A 20000-nucleotide genomic window follows, 5' to 3' on the forward strand; every position below is an offset into this window, starting at 1 on the left:
GACGTCACACCTGGATGTCAGGTGTCAGGTACACCTGTATGACAAGTGTCAGGTACACCTGTGTGACAACCGTAAGGTACACCCGTAAGGTACACCTGTGTGACAGTTGTCAAGTGCACCTGCAGCTCTGTTCACCTGTAATCTTTATTTGTTCTTTGTAGTGTACAACTTTCAAATAAAGATCATAAAATGCGTCACAGAACAGCAGCATCCTGTGGATCAATACAACATGTTTTATATTAACGTCACTATAACCAGAGGAATAATAAAGTCTGTACTGTGTCTTTAAATGCAGGTACATCTTCTACTAAGAGAGTCTCGTGTTCATATTGATATAGCTCTCATGTCTGTACAGCAGCTGAGTGGCTTAGCTTAGCATAAAGACTGGAGACAGAAACATAGCTATCTTAGCTTAGCATAAAGACTGGAGACAGAGGGAAACAGCTAACATGGCTCAGACTGAATATGTTATATATTTGTGTACACGTGAACATAGTCGGTGAGTCATCGCTCTGACGTTTGACTTCCTGCTTCCTGTTTGTCTCCAGGTGTACGAGGTCGTGGTGATGCGCTCCGGCAGCTTCGATTCCCGCCGTTCATCCGTGGAGCGCCGCTACAGCGACTTCTCTCGCTTCCACCACAAACTCCTAGAGGAGTTCAACGAGGAGCTGGAGGACGTGGTTCTCCCCCGAAAACTCCTGAGTGGGAACTTCAGCCCCGAGCTGATCTCGGAGCGACGCCTCGGCCTCCAGGACTACCTGGCTAAGCTTTACGACGTGCGCTGCGTTCGACACTCGCCTCGTTTCCCCGAGTTCTTCACCGAGCCGGAGCAGAAACGAGCACACGGTTTGCTGCGAGGCGGACAGTTCCAGCTCGCTGTGGACCAGCTGCAGACCATTCTGGAGGTTCAGGAGAAGCTGCTACTGTGGCAGAACCCCACCCTGATCGTACCCACCCTGTCTGCCCTCGCGGTCTGCTACCGGGACCTGGAGGAACCAGAACAGGCGTTTGCTGCAGCTCAGAGAGCTCTTCCGCCAACAAGGCGCTACGGACTGAAACGCTACCGAGCCTCACTGCTGGACCTGCTGGTGGACTTAGGGTACCAGCTGGGACGTCCTGTGGCTCAGTTACAGGAGGAACTGACCGTCCTCAGGGACACCGAGAGAGGGGAGGTGTCCTCCCGCTCTCTGAAGGAGTTAGTGGTCCAGGAGTTCACCTGAGTCTCTGGAGGAGTTAGTGGTCCAGGAGTTCACCTGAGTCTCTGGAGGAGTTAGTGGTCCACGAGTTCACCTGAGTCTCTGGAGGAGTTAGTGGTCCACGAGTTCACCTGAGTCTCTGGAGGAGTTAGTGGTCCACGAGTTCACCTGAGTCTCTGGAGGAGTTAGTGGTCCAGGAGTTCACCTGAGTCTCTGGAGGAGTTAGTGGTCCACGAGTTCTTCTAGAAGCTACTAATCAAACATGAAATACTATAGTAGATATAATACTACTGTAGTAGTAATACAGTAGAACACAAGTTTAAATCAAAGTACTCAATGTACTTTTACACCCACGTGACCTGAAACATCATCACTTTTTGATGCCTTTGAGAAATTAAAATAATTCATGAGATTGTTGATGAGTTGTATAAAATGTTTAAATATGTTTTAGTGTTCACAGATGTTAATGAGTGTACATGTGGGCATGTGTGTGTTTATGTAACTCTTATTAATAATATAACTAATTTATTAAGCTGCAGGCTGAACGCACAATAAAGATAAATAAAACCATAAAGATTGACGTCATCCTATAGCTTTATATTGAAGCCGGACTGCTCTCTAACCTCAGCCGCTCTGGGATCGACTTCTTCTGTCTGAGTTTAGCAGCAGCTGCGCGGAGCCGCTGCGCGTGCGTTTATCTCCAGACCGTCTCGTGTCTCGTACTCCTCTAGTTTAGTTTAGTTTAGTTTGTTGTCGTGAAGCGGAGTGAAACTGAGTAAAGATGGCGGACGACAACGTGAAACTCTCCAAAAACCTTCTGCGCATGAAGGTGAGGGAAGCTAACGAAGCTAACGAAGCTACTAGCCGTGTTTAGCTAGCTGTAGCTCTGGACGTTCAGGAATAAAAGTCGAGCTGCTGTTTGTAAACGTTGACTTTAGACATGTTCATGTAATTAATCCACTAAACGGATTTTAAACGTCTCAAAGTAAACACTCACTGTGTTCATGTTTAAGTGAAGAAGGCTGAGAGGTTCAGTAGATATGAGGACACGTGTTTAAACCACCACACACACACACACACACACACACACACACACACACACACACACACACACACGTATTAGACCTTCAGCCTGTTGTGTTCAGTTCATGCAGAGAGGTCTGGACGAGGAGACGAAGAAGCAGCTGGAGGAAGAGGAGAAGAGGATCATCAGTGATGAGCACTGGTACCTGGACCTACCTGAGCTGAAGACGAGGGAGTACGAACACACACACACACACACACACACACACACACACACACACACACACACACACACACACACACAGTGTCTTTACTTAAAGACCTTTAGTGGACACAGAGGGTCATTTAAGGATAAATATAATCCACCAGACACAACTTTAATCTTATGTAGGAGGTGTTGGAGGATGTAGGAGGTGTAGGAGGTGTAGGAGGATGTAGGAGGTGTTGGAGGATGTAGGAGGTGTAGGAGGTGTAGGAGGTGTAGGAGGATGTAGGAGGATGTAGGATGTAGGAGGTGTAGGAGGTGTAGGAGGTGTAGGAGGATGTAGGAGGATGTAGGAGGTGTAGGAGGATGTAGGAGGTGTAGGAGGTGTTGGAGGTGTAGGAGATGTAGGAGGATGTAGGAGGTGTAGGAGGATGTAGGAGGTGTAGGAGGTGTAGGAGGTGTAGGAGGATGTAGGAGGTGTTGGAGGATGTAGGAGGTGTAGGAGGATGTAGGAGGTGTAGGAGGTGTAGGAGGATGTAGGAGGTGTTGGAGGATGTAGGAGGTGTAGGAGGTGTAGGAGATGTAGGAGGTGTAGGAGGATGTAGGAGGATGTAGGAGGTGTAGGAGGTGTAGGAGGATGTAGGAGGTGTAGGAGGTGTAGGAGGATGTAGGAGGTGTTGGAGGATGTAGGAGGTGTAGGAGGTGTAGGAGGATGTAGGAGGTGTAGGAGGTGTAGGAGGATGTAGGAGGATGTAGGAGGATGTAGGAGGGTGTAGGAGGATGTAGGAGGTGTAGGAGGATGTAGGAGGTGTAGGAGGTGTAGGAGGATGTAGGAGGTGTAGGAGGATGTAGGAGGTGTAGGAGGTGTAGGAGGTGTAGGAGGATGTAGGAGGTGTTGGAGGGTGTAGGAGGTGTAGGAGGTGTAGGAGGATGTAGGAGGTGTAGGAGGATGTAGGAGGTGTAGGAGGTGTAGGAGGTGTAGGAGGTGTAGGAGGATGTAGGAGGTGTTGGAGGATGTAGGAGGTGTAGGAGGTGTAGGAGGTGTAGGAGGATGTAGGAGGTGTAGGAGGTGTAGGAGGATGTAGGAGGTGTAGGAGGATGTAGGAGGTGTAGGAGGTGTAGGAGGTGTTGGAGGTGTAGGAGGTGTAGGAGGATGTAGGAGGTGTAGGAGGATGTAGGAGGATGTAGGAGGTGTAGGAGGATGTAGGAGGTGTAGGAGGTGTTGGAGGTGTAGGAGGTGTAGGAGGATGTAGGAGATGTAGGAGGTGTAGGAGGTGTTGGAGGATGTAGGAGGTGTAGGAGGATGTAGGAGGTGTAGGAGGATGTAGGAGGTGTAGGAGGGTGTTGGAGGTGTAGGAGGTGTTGGAGGTGTAGGAGGATGTAGGAGGTGTAGGAGGTGTAGGAGGTGTAGGAGGGTGTAGGAGGTGTTGGAGGTGTAGGAGGTGTAGGAGGTGTAGGAGGATGTAGGAGGTGTAGGAGGATGTAGGAGGTGTAGGAGGTGTAGGAGGTGTAGGAGGTGTAGGAGGATGTAGGAGGTGTAGGAGGATGTAGGAGGTGTTGGAGGTGTAGGAGGTGTAGGAGGTGTTGGAGGTGTAGGAGGTGTAGGAGGTGTTGGAGGTGTAGGAGGTGTTGGAGGTGTAGGAGGTGTAGGAGGTGTAGGAGGATGTAGGAGGTGTAGGAGGATGTAGGAGGTGTAGGAGGTGTAGGAGGTGTAGGAGGTGTAGGAGGATGTAGGAGGTGTAGGAGGATGTAGGAGGTGTTGGAGGTGTAGGAGGTGTAGGAGGTGTTGGAGGTGTAGGAGGTGTAGGAGGTGTTGGCTGTCAGGAGGCTCGGTGGATCTCTTGTGTGTCTGCTGATGTTTAAACGTTCTGCAGATGAAGAGCTGAGCTGTGAGTTAAATCAGCTGTTTGAATATTAGTGACATCATCTCTTCTTCCTCTCAGGAACTTCATCATCGAGGAGAAGAGCTTCGTTCCCTGTGAGGAGCTCAAGTACGGTCGCTTCTCCTTCAAAGGTTTTAACCCAGAAGTCGAGGTTTGTTCCTCCTCCTCCTCCTCTCCCTGAAGGCCTCGTGTTGTGTTCAGGGACAGCAGGATGTGTGTGTTTTAATATTGAACTGCTTTCTTCTCTCTTAGCAACATGAACACATTTAGTCTCTGGTCCCTGAACTCACCACGTGCTGAGTTCAGGGACCGCGGTAAATCTCAGGGACAGACTGTTTGAGGAGGCGGAGCTTCATTCGACATGAATGATGGTCTGTGTTCTACTCTACTGCTGAGTTAAAGTGCTGTGTGTGGTTTTGGTCTCAGAGACTGATGCTGTTGATGAATCCAAAAGAGGAAGAGGAGAAAGAAGAGGAAGAGCCCAGCCGGATGCAGACGGACGTCACCGATGAGGAGATGGCTCTCAGGTACCAGCGTCTGCTTCCTGCTCTGACAGAAGTTCACTGTGAACCGGCTGAACTCTGGTTTCTTCTTCTGCAGGTACGAGAGTTTAGTGAGGAGCATGAAGAAGAAGTTTTCTACGAAGCGACAGAGAGCGGCGACAGAAGAAGAAGAAGAAGAAGACGACGTGAACCACAACGTGGTGGAAACCAACAAGCGAGTCTTTCTGAAGCCTCAGGACTGAAACGCTCTGTTTTTACTGACTCAGCATCATTTTTTATTTTTGTATGTGCAGAAACAGGAAGTTGTGTTTGCAGCTGGTTGGATGTTAAACATCTGTTTTAAAGAGGAGAAGTCTCTGATCATTAAACAGCTCACTGTGTTCATGCGTCATGTGACTGCTTTAAACCGCTCTTAAAGAGACAGTGCCACATAAAAGAAGCTTCAAGTCTGACGGTAGAAGATCAGTCTGAACTTTGTATTTTTCCCATGAGCCTCAGCTCCTGCTGAGTCCCGCCGGCCTGCGGTCGCCGTGTTTAGTGATGGCGGCGATGACGGCATCGAACACGGCGGTCGGAGCGCAGCGGTGGAGCAGCGGCAGCAGCCGGCCCATCCTCCCGGGCTCGTACACGGGTTTAGGACGGACCGACAGCAGAGCGTGACACATGGCGTCCACCACGGGAGACACGTCCTCCGAGGACTCCCGGGACATCCTGGACAGACCGCTGGGGAGGGAGGAGATGTACGCATCCCCATAATCCTCTCTGGCATCGCAGGAAACAGCCGAGAGGAGCTGAGCGCTGTAGCGAGCGACGTCATCGCTGGTCCCGAAGATCTCTGAGGACAAACGTAGAAGATCCTTCAAAACACGAGTCTCCTCACAGACGTAACGACAACGTTTTACTCCCAACATTAACAAATAATAAACTCTAGAATAACCACTCAAATAATAAGCTCTAGAATAACCACTCAAATAATAAACTCTAGAATAACCACTCAAATAATAAACTCTAGAATAACCACTCAAATAATAAACTCTAGAATAACCACTCAAATAATAAACTCTAGAATAACCACTCAAATAATAAACTCTAGAATAACCACTCAAATAATAAACTCTAGAATAACCACTCAAATAATAAACTCTAGAATAACCACTCAAATAATAAACTCTAGAATAACCACTCAAATGATAAACTCTAGAATAACCACTCAAATAATAAACTCTAGAATAACCACTCAAATAATAAACTCTAGAATAACCACTCAAATAATAAACTCTAGAATAACCACTCAAATAATAAACTCTAGAATAACCACTCAAATAATAAACTCTAGAATAACCACTCAAATAATAAACTCTAGAATAACCACTCAAATAATAAACTCTAGAATAACCACTCAAATGATAAACTCTAGAATAACCACTCAAATGATAAACTCTAGAATAACCACTCAAATAATAAGCTCTAGAATAACCAATCAAATAATAAACTCTAGAATAACCACTCAAATAATAAACTCTAGAATAACCACTCAAATGATAAACTCTAGAATAACCACTCAAATGATAAACTCTAGAATAACCACTCAAATGATAAACTCTAGAATAACCACTCAAATGATAAACTCTAGAATAACCACTCAAATGATAAACTCTAGAATAACCACTCAAATAATAAACTCTAGAATAACCACTCAAATAATAAACTCTAGAATAACCACTCAAATGATAAACTCTAGAATAACCACTCAAATGATAAACTCTAGAATAACCAATCAAATGATAAACTCTAGAATAACCAATCAAATGATAAACTCTAGAATAACCACTCAAATGAACAGCAAACAAGAGACTGAGACCAATAAATACATCAACACGTCTGTAATATAACGTCCTTCTTTATTTAGTAGTAAAAGAATTCAGACATGAAACTCAGCGGAACAGAAGGTCTGAGCTGCGTTACTGTGTTTAGATCCACAGGAAGTCGCATCACAACGTCGGCTGCTTTCTCTGCTTTCAACCACAGAAGTTGGATTTTTGTTGATTTGAGTTTTTCACCTGAACGGTTGGATCTGTAGTTCCCCTCTTCAATGTGTTAAAAACACATCATTTAACATGTGAATGTGATCTTTAAAGCATCAGACCTACTTGTTCTGAAGCCTGCAGGTTGGATCAGAGCCACGTTGACGCCCCACTCGGATAACTCCAGCCTCATCACTTTAGAGAAGACGCTCAGCGCCGCCTTCGAGGCTCCGTAAGCAGATAACCGGGGCATCGGCACCTCGGCTGTAGGAAGCGTGTAATGCACTGTTAATGCACTGTTAATGCACCTGTTAGTACACTGTTAGTACACTGTTAGTACACCTGTTAGTACACTGTTAGTACACCTGTTAGTACACCTGTTAGTACACTGTTAGTACACCTGTTAGTACACCTGTTAGTACACCTGTTAGTACACCTGTTAGTACACTGTTAGTACACCTGTTAGTACACCTGTTAGTACACTGTTAGTACACCTGTTAGTACACTGTTAGTACACCTGTTAGTACATTGTTAGTACACCTGTTAGTACACCTTTTAGTACACCTGTTAGTACACCTGTTAGTACACTGTTAGTACACCTGTTAGTACACTGTTAGTACAGTGTTAGTACACCTGTTAGTACACCTGTTAGTACACTGTTAGTACACTGTTAGTACACCTGTTAGTACACTGTTAGTACACTGTTAGTACACTGTTAGTACACCTGTTAGTACACTGTTAGTACACCTGTTAGTACACCTGTTAGTACACCTGTTAGTACACTGTTAGTACACCTGTTAGTACACCTTTTAGTACACCTGTTAGTACACCTGTTAGTACACTGTTAGTACACCTGTTAGTACACCTGTTAGTACACCTGTTAGTACACTGTTAGTACACTGTTAGTACACCTGTTAGTACACCTGTTAGTACACTGTTAGTACACCTGTTAGTACACCTGTTAGTACACCTGTTAGTACACTGTTAGTACACCTGTTAGTACACTGTTAGTACACCTGTTAGTACACCTGTTAGTACACCTGTTAGTACACCTGTTAGTACACCTGTTAGTACACTGTTAGTACACCTGTTAGTACACCTGTTAGTCCACCGTTAGTCCACCACAGCAGTCAGTCAGACGTACCTGCCATGCTGGACACGTTGACGATGCGTCCTCTGGACCTCCTCAGCAGAGGGAGGAACACCTGACACATCTTTACTGCAGACAGGAAGTTCACGTCCATGCAGCTTCTGAACGCTGTGATTGGCTGCAGCTCTGCGTCCACGGGACAATGAAAGACTCCTGCGTTGTTCACCAAACCCCACAGACCTGCAGGGACACCAGACAAACAGAACGGTCCAAGTCCCACTGAGTTCATTCACAATAATGTCATGAGGTCAAAAAAACATGATTCATTCTTGTCTTCAGTTTGAACTCTGGAGTTTCATGGATGTGTCTCAGGTCTACCTGGCGGTGCGTTCAGTGGTCTTACCTGTGTCGGCCACCTGAGTGCTGATGTACCTGTGAGCCGTCTCTATCTGGTTGTCGTCGGTGACGTCGAGCTGCAGCACCTGAAGCTTTTCAGATCCTCGTCCTCTGAGCTGCTGAGCTCCGGCTCCGTCCTCGTCCAGCACGCCAGCGAACACCTTCAGCCCCGACTCGCTGAGCCGCACCGCCAGAGCCAGACCGAACCCCGAATCACAACCTCCAGAGGACAAGAACGCAATGAAACCTGAAACACTGTGCGTGCAGGTGTGTGTGCGTGTGTGCGTGCGTGTAGGTGTGCGTGCGTGCAGGTGTACGTGCGCGTGTGCGTGCGTGCAGGTGTGCGTGCGTCCGTGCGTCTGCCTCACCTGTGATCAGCACCGCTCTGCTCTGCAGCTCGACTCGCTTCTCGCTCTCACGCATCAGGAACAAGCTGTAGCCGAGGACGACCAGTCCACAGACCACCGGAGGACCAGAGAGGTACAGAGAGGACCCGACCAGAGCCCAGACCAAGACCCAGACCAGGGCCCAGATGGTCCAGAACCAGGTTCCACAGCCCTCTTTAAGCTTCCACAGCACGGTGAAGAAGAACACAGCTGCAGCTCCGACACAGAAACAGGAAGTGATGTCCATCTTCTGACTGTCGGCGTGTTGAGTCTCTCAGCTGTCGTCTCTCTTGTGTGTCACAGGTGAAGTCAGGCTCCAGCTAATCCACCTGCACACAGGTATGTGTTGTCAAACCGGTTCCTCCTCCTCCCCCTCTGATCGCTGACGAGAACGATCTCAGTTTCTCTTTGTGTTCTCTGGATTCGGTTCCTTTTATTCATGAAGTCTAAAGTCTAAAGTCTAAAGTCACACGTGTCTGAGGTGTGTTCTCATGTCTGTTGTTGAGTTATTATAATCTATGACATCATCTAATAGTCATTTATTCAGGTGTGTGTTGATCTGGATCAGTGTGAACACGTGAACACACGGAGCTTCCTGCTGTTTGCTATTCAGCAGCGAGGTCACCGGAGGAATGACTGAAAGCAAATGGCACCATCTGTCTCACAGCTTCAGCCAGGCCTCCAGCAGCAGGAGGAGCAGCAGGAGCAGCAGGAGCAGCAGGAGCAGCAGGAGCAGCAGGAGCAGCAGGAGCAGCACCTCCTTTAGGTCACCTGATATTTCCTCGGTGAGTTTAGTGAAGTCATCTGTTGTTGCTCTGCTTCCTCTCAAAGACACAAAAGAAGACATTTGAAGACGTCTCTTTGTGCTTCATGATGCCGTCTTATTGACCAAGAGATGAGTCAGTTTATTCAGTTTATTTACATCAGACACACACATAGACACACACATAGACACACACACAGACACACATAGACACACACACAGACACACACACAGACACACACACAGACACACATAGACACACACACAGACACACATAGACACACACACAGACACACATAGACACACACACAGACACACATAGACACACACACAGACACACATAGACACACAGACACACACACACACACACACACAGACACACATAGACACACAGACACACACAGACACACACAGACACACAGACACACACACAGACACACATAGACACACAGACACACACACACACACACACACAGACACACATAGACACACAGACACACACACAGACACACACACAGACACACACAGACACATAGACACACACACAGACACACATAGACACACAGACACACACAGACACATAGACACACACACAGACACACACAGACACACATAGACACACAGACACACACACAGACACACACACAGACACACACAGACACATAGACACACACACACACACACACAGAGATGGACACTAGGGGGCGCTGCAGGCAAAGCGAAGTGATCTGAAGCTGCTGTGGATGAAACATGAGCTCTGTGGTGTTTTCATCACTGAAGTTCTCGAGTTTCACGTTACAACATTTAATGTTTCTCTTTCTATCTTTAACAAACGAGATGATAAATAAAGACAGAAAGCAGCTGAACCATCATTCAGTGTGTTTGTGATGAGACTTCATGTTAAAGTCTCCACAGACGGGTGAACAGCAGGAAGCCACGGGGGTCTGCTGGGTCCACTGGCTCCTGGTGTCGGTGGTGAGTCTTCGTTGAGTCTTTGTTTGGATCACAAAGTGTTGAAATGTTAGAATGTGCTGCGAGGAGGCTTGAGGACTGTAGTGGGTCAGACAGCAGCAGACTGGTTCTGGTCCCTGGTGTGTGTGGAGGAGCTGTGAGCCAGCTGCTGATGGGGGGGGGGGTCTGAAGTAGCTGGGGGGTGAAATGTGTCACATGTTGGGTTTTGGTTGAATTTCGAGAGAGAAGTGATCTTCACTGATCTCTGTTCATGAAGTCCACGATGAAGAGTATCTACATATAGATGTGTGACATCACCTTAACGGAGCCCCGCCCACTTTATGCAGGTGAGAAGAGCTCAGAGACAAAACACAAAATATATATATATATATATATATATATATATATATATATATATATATATATATATATATTTGACTCTCTTTCTGTTGGACAAGTAATAACTCTGGTTTCTACCTACTGGCCAATCCTGTTGTCCTGTGATTTGTGCGCATATTGTGCTTGTATGATGTGATGATTGTGTGTTTACTTTGTAGAGTGATGCATACAGACGTACAGTGTATGTGTGTGTTTATGTACATATATATATATATATATATATATAATATATATATATAATGACGTCTGGCATGGCGAAATGAGGTGACCTTTTTATTTATTAAATTTTTTGTTTGTTTGTTTATGTCAACAAAAAGCTGAAAAACAATGGAAATATTAATCAAAGTACATGTTTACAGTGTTCTGTGTCCGCCAATATTTCCAAATTAAAAAAAACATCCAGAAATATAAAATACATCTAAAAACATAAAAATTCATCAAAAAACATGACGGATAACATAAATCAAAAACAGAAAATATATCAAAACAATTTAAATACATAATAAAACAAAACGCCTCGGGATCCCCCACAATGAGCTGGAACATGTAGCGGGGGGGAAGTCTGGGTCAGCCTGCTGCCACCGACCCGATCCCAGAGAAGTGGAAGACAATGGATGATGGAATACATAAAAACATAAAAACATTAAAGCATAAAAAAAACAGGAACAAAAAACAACACAAACGACACAAAAACTGAAATCTCTGAAATCACCAAAACTGAACAAACTTTGACTGATTGAGAAAAAAATAATCTTTTTCAAGCCTTTACATTGTATTATATTTCAGTACTGTAATATGATTTATTAACCCTTGATGTCATCCTCAATGTTACTATTACAGCTTCAGTCTTCATCAGAATAACTCATTTTAATTCATTTGAGAAGTTTCCTCAGCATCCAGTCGGTCATAAATCTCTCCATAACAATAATGAACTGGAGAACAATAATAATAATAATAATATTAATGGTGTTTGTCAGAAACCGCAGATTATCTTTTGCCAGCAGGTGGCACTGTGAGTATTAGTAGAAATGAGCTTGTGGACATCCTCAGGGCATGAGTGTTATCAAGCATGTGAAGTTTGGGACCGTTTGGAACAAGTCCAGCTGAGTTCAGCTTTTTTCATGGGGAATCACGTAAAGTAGCCGCCTGCTACGGCTAAGCCATTCCGTCAAACGTAAAGCTTTTGATAACTTTTAATCACAACAGTCTTGAGATTGTACTGACCAAATTTGAAGTGGATCTGACCAATTCCCTAGGAGTTCGTTACAGTAAAGCGACTAGAAATAGGCCAAAATCTATGGAAAAATGACCCAAAAATCAAAATGGCCGACTTCCGGTAGGGTTTAGAGCATGGTCCCAAGAGACTTATCTTTAAGTCTCCATAGGGTACATGTGCCTACCAAGTTTCATACATGTAGCGCTGGGGCTGCTCTTTTGGAAATATTGTAGGGGGCGCTTTAGAGGCAATTTAAAACGGCAAAGCCAAAAAAATCGTGTATAATATTTCTTCCAATGACCTTTGACACATGTACAAAGTTCCATGAGTTTTTGAGCTTCCCAACCCACTACCACATTTCCTTTAGCCAGTAGGCAGCGCTATGAGTTATTGAAATTTCTTCCATTCAAGTATGTTCAGGCTTGAAGTAGCATCATGCATGAGAAGTTTTGTGCGGATTGGATAATGTACCTTGGAGTTATAACAACTTCCTTTTTCATACCCAATGAGGCAAAATGGCCGGCTCGCCACGTCAAGGTTTTTCCATGAAAACTGTCGATTTTGATAACTTTTCATCACAAAGGTCTTAGGAGCATCCTGACCAAAATTGAAGTTGATTGCATAAATTCTCTAGGAGGAGTTCGTTTAAGTACGAAGGTTGAGAAATGCAAAAAGTGACAAAAAGCACAACTTCGCGGGCTTACTGTAGCGCCCCCTAGTGGGTGAATATAAACAAAATCTCAGGGTATGTTACAGGATGTGATGTGCACATATGCTGAAAATTTGGTGATTTTAGGACAAATGGTTGAAAAGTTATGTGTATTGATATTAAGCCACGCCCCTAATAGGTTTATTGGTCCATATCTTGTCAACACAAAGAGATTGCATTAAAACATTAACGGTTTTTGCGGGGCCCAGTGACCCAAGGAGCTGTTATTGGGGGCAACAGCTCCTGGTAGAGGTCTATCAAGACAAAGTGGTCCCAGAGGAGGGTCCAGACTCAGAACAATTCACTGACACTTTATGAATCGACCCAAAAATCTACATGGAAAGGCAGGTATGTTGACCCCTGGTATCATAGACGGCCTCTAAGGACTCTTAAGGAACCAGACCTGGTGAGGGAGGTGAAGTGGTACCAGCTAAATACAGTTGGGCTCAAAGCACTGGTTCTGGAACCAAACTCCTGGAGAGGAGCTGGTCCTTTTCCAGAGGGGCCCAGGATGAGAGGTGTCAGGTTGTTGGAGTTTTCATTAAGGAACGATGAGACGAGAGTCCCTTCTTGGAGTCTCTGGGTGACGTTCTGGAAAGAGACAATAGTTCTTCTGTAGGACTTCAACACTCATGTTGGTAACGATGGAGAAACCTGGAGGTCTGATCCGATTCAGAGATCTACGATGCAATTATAAAACGATAAGCGATTCCTCTTGATGCATCAACATTTTTTCGAAACATAATTTATTGTTTCTGCTATTTTTAAAACACTGCATATTTGTAATGATTCATAATTAAAAAACAGATGAATTTACTTCCATTATCTTTGATTAATTCAATATTAGTAACAAATAGAATAGATGTGTCAACATTTCATCCCTGCAAAGAGAACCAACAGTAAAATAAATCAAATGTTTCCTGTAGTAAAAACACAGAACTCATCATGTTGTGAGTCATGTGACATAAACTGCTGTTATTCACTAACAAATAATATAGATTTCTCTTCCAACTAATCCTCTTGTTATAGACGATGAGCATTTTGTACCAGCTGTATACCAACATGTGGTAAAACTATACATACAGTGATAAATGGTCCAAATCCTTGTCAAAGAAATTGTGAATCTACTTCCTGGTTCACCTCACTCGTTCCTAGTTGGGTGGAAGAAGAAGTGAAAAGCTTCCATCGCTTATCTTTTAATCCAGGAGATGCCGGTCGGATCGTATCCATGTTCGGCTACTGACGCTCAGCCGCCTTCACCAGAACTCTGCTAGCATTTAGCCTTTATTTAGCTTAGCACGTAAAAAAGATAACGTGCTTTACGTGTGTTGCGTTCAGGGGCAGCGGTAAAGAACAGAGAGCCCAGTGTCACAGAATTGTTTTAGGCGATCATAACGTTGAGAATTGAGTTTTAAATATTCTGATTATTGAGTTTTCTGCATCGAGTCATAATCGTTCATGAGATAATTGTGATGCATCTAAGTTGTTGAGGGTTGGAAAGAACACTTTGAAGAACTCCTGAACCAGAACCTCCTCCATGGAGGTGACCCATCCACAAGCCTGGCAGAAGTGGTCAAAAAGCTCGTTAGCAGGCAGACCGGGGTGGTGGTTCCCATTTTATAAAAGGGGGGCCTTAAGGTGTGCTCCAACTATCGGGGTATCACACTGCTCAGCCTCCCAGAGAAAGTTTACTCCAGGGTGCTGAAAACGAGGCTCCCACCGGTTGTCGAATGAGGACCAATGAGGATTCTGTCCTGGCCGTGGACCAGTAGACCAGCTCTTTACCCTTGCAGGTCTGGAGGGGTTCCTCATCCAGTCTACATGTGTTTGTGAACTTGGAGAAGGCCTACTGCTGGATCCCTCAGAGAGTCCTGTATGGGATACTACTGAATACTGGGTACCTGAGACGATCAACCCGGTCCTTGTACACGTTTCCAGTGAGTGTTGACGACCTCCAGTGTTGTGGAGTTCTTAGACAGGATTTGAGAATGTTGGTTTGAGGACCTCAGAGATGCGTCTCTTTGCAGATGATGTGGTTCTATTGGCTCCTTCAGAACATGGCCTTCAGCAGCACCGGGGATGGTTTGTAGATGAGTGTGAAGCGGTCTGGATGAGGGTCAGAACCTCCAGGTCTAGAGTGAGTCACTGCTCCTATCTGGGAGGTTTCGGTTCGGTGGTCAGCGGCGATGAAGAAGTTGTACCGGACCGTTGTGGTAAAGAGGAGGGAGTTCAGTCGGAAGTTGAGGGGTAGAACCAGAACATGCTGGAGGGATTATAGATCTGGTCTGGCCTCAGAAAACCTCAGGGTTCTCCAGGAAGAGCTTGAACTCGTTGATGGGATACCAGACCCCACAACCCGGCCCAGATAAACTTAGAGTTAATGAATGGATGGAAAACCTTTTTAAGGAACCTTGATATGTTTTATACCGACATAATGAAGAAGAGTTGATACTGAACATGTCAATAAATGTTCACAGTATTTAATTGTTTTTCCACCAAAGAGCTGGTAGTGACTCTGTTCTGGTTCAGACTCTCACAGCTCTTTAGAGAACCATCCTGGTTTCATGCAGGGAATATATTTAACTGAAACGAATGTAAAGGTGTTGCTTCATTCACCCACAAATCAGTGTTTAATTCACTCGTTTACATAAAGTCGCGTTGACTCTCGTTAACGTTGTGCGATGAGGCGTTCGCACTCTAGAACTACTGACGAAAGAGACTTTTCATGAGTCGCAGAGGGAGGCGGTGTGTTTTTGGTTTGTCTGTCCTCATCGCCCTGATATCTCAGCGATGTCCACCTGGACAGAAGGATGAACTCAATCAGGTCACTGTGACCTCACAAAACACATTTTTGAAAGGATAAAATGAAGACAATTTAGACCAGTGGTCGCCAAACTACGGCCCGCGGGCGATGCGGCCCGCCTCCACATTTGGTCCGGCCCCCTGAACAATACCAGAGACGCATTATGATTTTTTTTCAGTCTGCACAATTAATCGAATTTTAATTGCGATCACGATTTTGGCTGCCACGAGTAAATGAGCATGATCGTCTGCGATATTAACGTTTAAAATACGTGCTCTGCTACATATCAAATCAAACGCTTCCTGAATCAGCCAACCACCAGGGGGCGAACGAGATGAGAGCTGTCATGCGCGCACCCTGTAGAAGTAGAAGAGTAGAAGAAGTAGAAGAGCAGAGAGACGGGAGCTTGAAGGACGAGTACTTGTGCTTAATTTATTTACACGGCGGCATGTTTGGGGACCCCTGATTTAGACATACGTGGATGTAAACTTGACTACTTGGTTGAGACGAACAGCCATGAAGTGATAATTGTAGTTTATCAATCAAAATAAATTATTTGAATTGTGGGTTTTATGCAAATAACAACTATAGATGATATAACAAAGTAAAAAGGATAACACTTTTCAACACATTTAAGACTTGAATAGATTTTTTGGGACAGTGGTGACAATAAAATAGTCTGGTTCCTCGTAGACCAGCTTTAGCAAAACAAAACAAAACGATATTTATGGGCCGATATGGATCATCAACAATCATTATCCGCTGCAAAAAACAAAGAGATTTGTGCATCTTTCTTAGTTAATTTGCTTTTTTTTTTCGTGAATGGTGAGTTTTGTGATTTGTTGTGTATCTTAGTCACAGACGAGGCTCAGTGTTATGTGGTCTCAGTAGACCTGGACCTCTAAGGGTCTAAGGTCAGACTGCACCCTTAAATCAGGTTTTTGAAAATCTGGACAGCAAAAAAAAACAAAAAACATCTAAACCACATTTTGAGTTTGTGTTTAAAATGTGATCCAATCAGATTTCTACAGATGCGTCTCCGTCCGAATGCTCCAATCAGATTTGAAGTGTCTCTTTCAGTCGGTGTTTGTCGGATCCACAGCTCTGCTCAGTGAAGCTTCCTCCTCCGTCAGTTAATAATAATCTTATTTTATTCCTTATTTATAAAGTGCGTCTCTTATTTTATGTCTTTTATTGTGAAGCACTTTGTGACGTCTGATACAGAAAGCTGCAAGATAAATTAATTATAAATCATAATTTTCAAATTTAAGATGTTTGTTTTTAATTTAGAAAAGAAAAAAGAAATCAATGTTTCAGATTAAATTTCTCTCTTGGTTTATTAATCAAGTAAGCAACACATTTTTTTGAATATATATGTATTTATATGTATGTGTGTATATATGTGTGTATATATATATATATATGTATGTATGTATATCTAAATTTAATTATATATATATATATATATATATATAAAAATATATTTATATGTATATATATTTATATATATAGACACATATACATATAAATACATACGTACATATATATATTTATAGTATATATATACACATATATGTATATATGTGTATAAAGCTGACCCTTTGAGATGATTTCCGATGTACCTGTACTGTACTGTACCTGTGCAATTGGCAATAAATATCATCTAGCCCTAATGCTAACCCTAATGCTAGCCCTAATGCTAGCCCTAATGCTAGCCCTAATGCTAACCGCTGTAGCTGAAACATGTCGTACGATGAAGAGGAGGAAGAGCTCATCAAATATTTTCCTTCAGCGTTGATTTCCAGTGAATGAGATTATAATATCCAGTTGTGTCTTAATAAAACTATCTTTTAATGAGACTTCATGTTCTGTGCAGAAACGCACTACAAAGATTACATGAACATAGAAAACCCTCTGAAGCTGAATGTTTGTGTTTGATATCCAGGAGGTTTTCAGAGGAGAGTCCAGCAGCACCAGTGTTCCCAGTAGATAAAGAGTCCAGCAGCACCAGTGTTCCCAGTAGATAAAGAGTCCAGCAGCACCAGTGTTCCCAGTAGATAGAGTCCAGCAGCACCAGTGTTCCCAGTAGATAAAGAGTCCAGCAGCACCAGTGTTCCCAGTAGATAAAGAGTCCAGCAGCACCAGTGTTCCCAGTAGATAAAGAGTCCAGTATCTACACGTTCGTCGTGCCTCTCTTCAGCTCCTGCAGGTCCAGCAGGTCCAGCTGGCTCTGGCTGCGTACTCTAACGTCTCTCTGCAGCATTGTGTGCTGTAATCCGCTCAGGTGAGAGCCGCCATGCAGGGGCCCCAGAGGGCCGAAGCCCGTGTACCCGGAGAGGAAGGGGGAGGCGTAGTAGAGGTGTCGGGGGAGGGGTGCGGGGCTGTGTGGGAACGGTGTCCGGGATGAGTCACTAGATCCTTTAGTCTTATCTGAAGAGGTGGCGATCTCAGCCAGCGACCACAGTTTGGGTTTAGGGGCCGGGTTTGGCCCCCAGACGGAGCCGCAGGAGTCGACGGGTTCTTTAGACGAAGGGCTTTTCGGCGGGGCGTTGTGGGGAGGGGTCCCTGCAGAGGTGGGGCCCGGGACGGGGGCCAGCCTCCGGTCCCCCGAGTCCTTAAAGTCTGGATCGGTGATGCTCCGGTCCGTGTCGCTGCCGCTGTCCTCTCTATACAGCAACACACAGGGGGTCCCCACAGAGGCTGGTAGACGGGCTACACACACACACGCACAAAGAAACACACAGGTCAGTGGCAGGAACACACACATATACACAAATAAACACACACTAACACACATATACACAAATAAACACACACTAACACACACACACATATACACAAATAAACACACACTAACACACATATACACAAATAAACACACACTAACACACACACACACACATATACACAAATAAACACACACTTAAACACACACATATACACAAATAAACACACACTTAAACACACACATGTACACAAATAAACACACACTTAAACACACACATATACACAAATAAACACACACTTAAACACACACATGTACACAAATAAACACACACTTAAACACACACATATACACAAATAAACACACACTAACACACACACACACACATATACACAAATAAACACACGTATACACAAATAAACACACACTAACACACACTTAAACACATATACACAAATACACAAATACACACACACTTAAACACACACACACACATATACACAAATACACACACACTTAAACACACACACACACACACATATACACAAATACACACACACTTAAACACACACACACACACATATACACAAATACACACACACTTAAACACACACACACACACATATACACAAATACACACACACTTAAACACACACACACACAGGTCAGCGGCTGGAACAGACACACACACACACACACACACAAAAAACATGCGCGTGAGGTCCCCACAAAGGCAGGTAGACGGGCAGCTACACACATACGGCTGCTACTGATAATTATTGTCTTTATTCATTTATTCATTTATTCATTTATTCATCAATAGTTGTTTAATTTTTGTACAACACAACAAATATTCAACAAACAACAAGATTCAACCTGATATGTATTAAGATTGAAAGTGTTCATTAATTGATTTGATAATCAATCATTTTGAGTCATTTTTTTAAACGTGATGTTTTTTAGTTTCTTTGATTTTTATCTTTTGACGACGTCGACATATTTAATGTTTCTCTTTAAAAACCAAACGACTAAAAGAATCAATAATTATGATCAATAGTTCTCTAACAGAGCAAAGGCAGAACATTTGTAGTATTTGCACTTGTAGTATTTGTACTTGTAGTACTTGTAGTATTTGCACTTGTAGTATTTGTACTTGTAGTACTTGTAGTATTTGCACTTGTAGTATTTGTACTTGTAGTATTTGTACTTGTAGTATTTGTACTTCTTCAACACATTCAGCTTCTCTTCACTTTAGTGAAACTTGAGACTTTTTACGTGTTTTTAAAGTGATTTTAATATTTGAACAGAATTATTTATTTATTATTTAATATAATATTTGAACAGAAACTCGTTTTAGATTTCTGTCTCAATACCATGTCTGCAGATCTTTTATATATATATCAAGTACTTTACTGCAGTATTTCTTGGTCATACAGCTGTTTTCTATTTGAATGTAATATTTGATTGTGTAATACTTTATATCTTTATATATTTGACGGATCCATTAAATCTCTTTATTGATGGAACGATTAAATGATTTGAAGTATCGATTGACTGATCAGAGCTCTGCTCCCACTCACCGGTCTGGGTCCCGGTCTGGGTCTCCTCCAGGGCCTTGAGGGGCTCCTCGTCCTCGTCGGTCCTCTCCAGGTCGATGTTGTCCTCGTCCTCCTCGTCCTCGCTCCGGGTCCGGGGGGTCCAGGTCATCTTGTTCTCCTTCTTCAGCCT

The 20000-nt window shown here is 43.9% G+C and overlaps 4 protein-coding genes across 4 annotated transcripts in view; 2 read left to right on the forward strand and 2 right to left on the reverse strand.

Annotated features, from left to right (window-relative positions):
- snx20 (sorting nexin 20) overlaps positions 1 to 1452 on the forward strand; it is a gene marked incomplete at its 5' end in the record, with an annotated part of 2015 nt that extends 563 nt beyond the window's left edge. The window contains one exon of the mRNA XM_079163428.1: positions 549 to 1452. Within this exon, the coding sequence (XP_079019554.1) occupies positions 549 to 1220 (672 nt within the window). The 3' untranslated portion in view covers positions 1221 to 1452. The remainder of the gene's footprint in view (positions 1 to 548) is intronic.
- A 411-nt stretch (positions 1453 to 1863) lies between these two features.
- On the forward strand, positions 1864 to 5190 carry mphosph6 (M-phase phosphoprotein 6). Its single transcript, XM_079162930.1, has 5 exons — positions 1864 to 2025; positions 2342 to 2454; positions 4368 to 4458; positions 4734 to 4834; positions 4908 to 5190. The coding sequence occupies exons 1-5, from the start codon at positions 1978 to 1980 to the stop codon at positions 5050 to 5052; spliced, it is 498 nt and encodes a 165-aa protein (XP_079019056.1). The 5' UTR covers positions 1864 to 1977; the 3' UTR covers positions 5053 to 5190.
- A 110-nt stretch (positions 5191 to 5300) lies between these two features.
- On the reverse strand, positions 5301 to 9128 carry hsd17b2 (hydroxysteroid (17-beta) dehydrogenase 2). Its single transcript, XM_079162929.1, has 5 exons — positions 8689 to 9128; positions 8328 to 8540; positions 7979 to 8164; positions 6961 to 7098; positions 5301 to 5645 (listed from the first exon to the last, which is right to left on the reverse strand). The coding sequence occupies exons 1-5, from the start codon at positions 8951 to 8953 to the stop codon at positions 5305 to 5307; spliced, it is 1143 nt and encodes a 380-aa protein (XP_079019055.1). The 5' UTR covers positions 8954 to 9128; the 3' UTR covers positions 5301 to 5304.
- An 8592-nt stretch (positions 9129 to 17720) lies between these two features.
- Positions 17721 to 20000, reverse strand: part of irx5b (iroquois homeobox 5b) — a gene marked incomplete at both ends in the record, with an annotated part of 3857 nt that continues 1577 nt past the window's right edge. Inside the window, 2 exons of the mRNA XM_079163429.1 lie at positions 17721 to 18247; positions 19853 to 20000. The exon at positions 19853 to 20000 is cut by the window's right edge and continues 240 nt beyond it. Coding sequence (XP_079019555.1) covers positions 17721 to 18247; positions 19853 to 20000 — 675 coding nt within the window. The remainder of the gene's footprint in view (positions 18248 to 19852) is intronic.

The sequence above is a fragment of the Pholis gunnellus genome (assembly GCF_910591455.1).
Source record: "Pholis gunnellus genome assembly, chromosome: 7".
NCBI classification, from domain to species: domain Eukaryota; kingdom Metazoa; phylum Chordata; class Actinopteri; order Perciformes; family Pholidae; genus Pholis; species Pholis gunnellus.

Coding starts and splice junctions, on each gene's coding strand:
- mphosph6 (XM_079162930.1), top strand. CDS start 1,978: ATGGCGGACGACAACGTGAAACTCTCCAAAAACCTTCTGCGCATGAAG. Junction 2,455..4,367: donor CCTGAGCTGAAGACGAGGGA/GTACGAACACAC, acceptor TCTTCCTCTCAG/GAACTTCATCATCGAGGAGA. Junction 4,835..4,907: donor GATGAGGAGATGGCTCTCAG/GTACCAGCGTCT, acceptor CTTCTTCTGCAG/GTACGAGAGTTTAGTGAGGA.
- hsd17b2 (XM_079162929.1), bottom strand. CDS start 8,953: ATGGACATCACTTCCTGTTTCTGTGTCGGAGCTGCAGCTGTGTTCTTC. Junction 8,541..8,688: donor CAGAGCGGTGCTGATCACAG/GTGAGGCAGACG, acceptor TGTCCTCTGGAG/GTTGTGATTCGGGGTTCGGT. Junction 8,165..8,327: donor CACTCAGGTGGCCGACACAG/GTAAGACCACTG, acceptor GTGTCCCTGCAG/GTCTGTGGGGTTTGGTGAAC.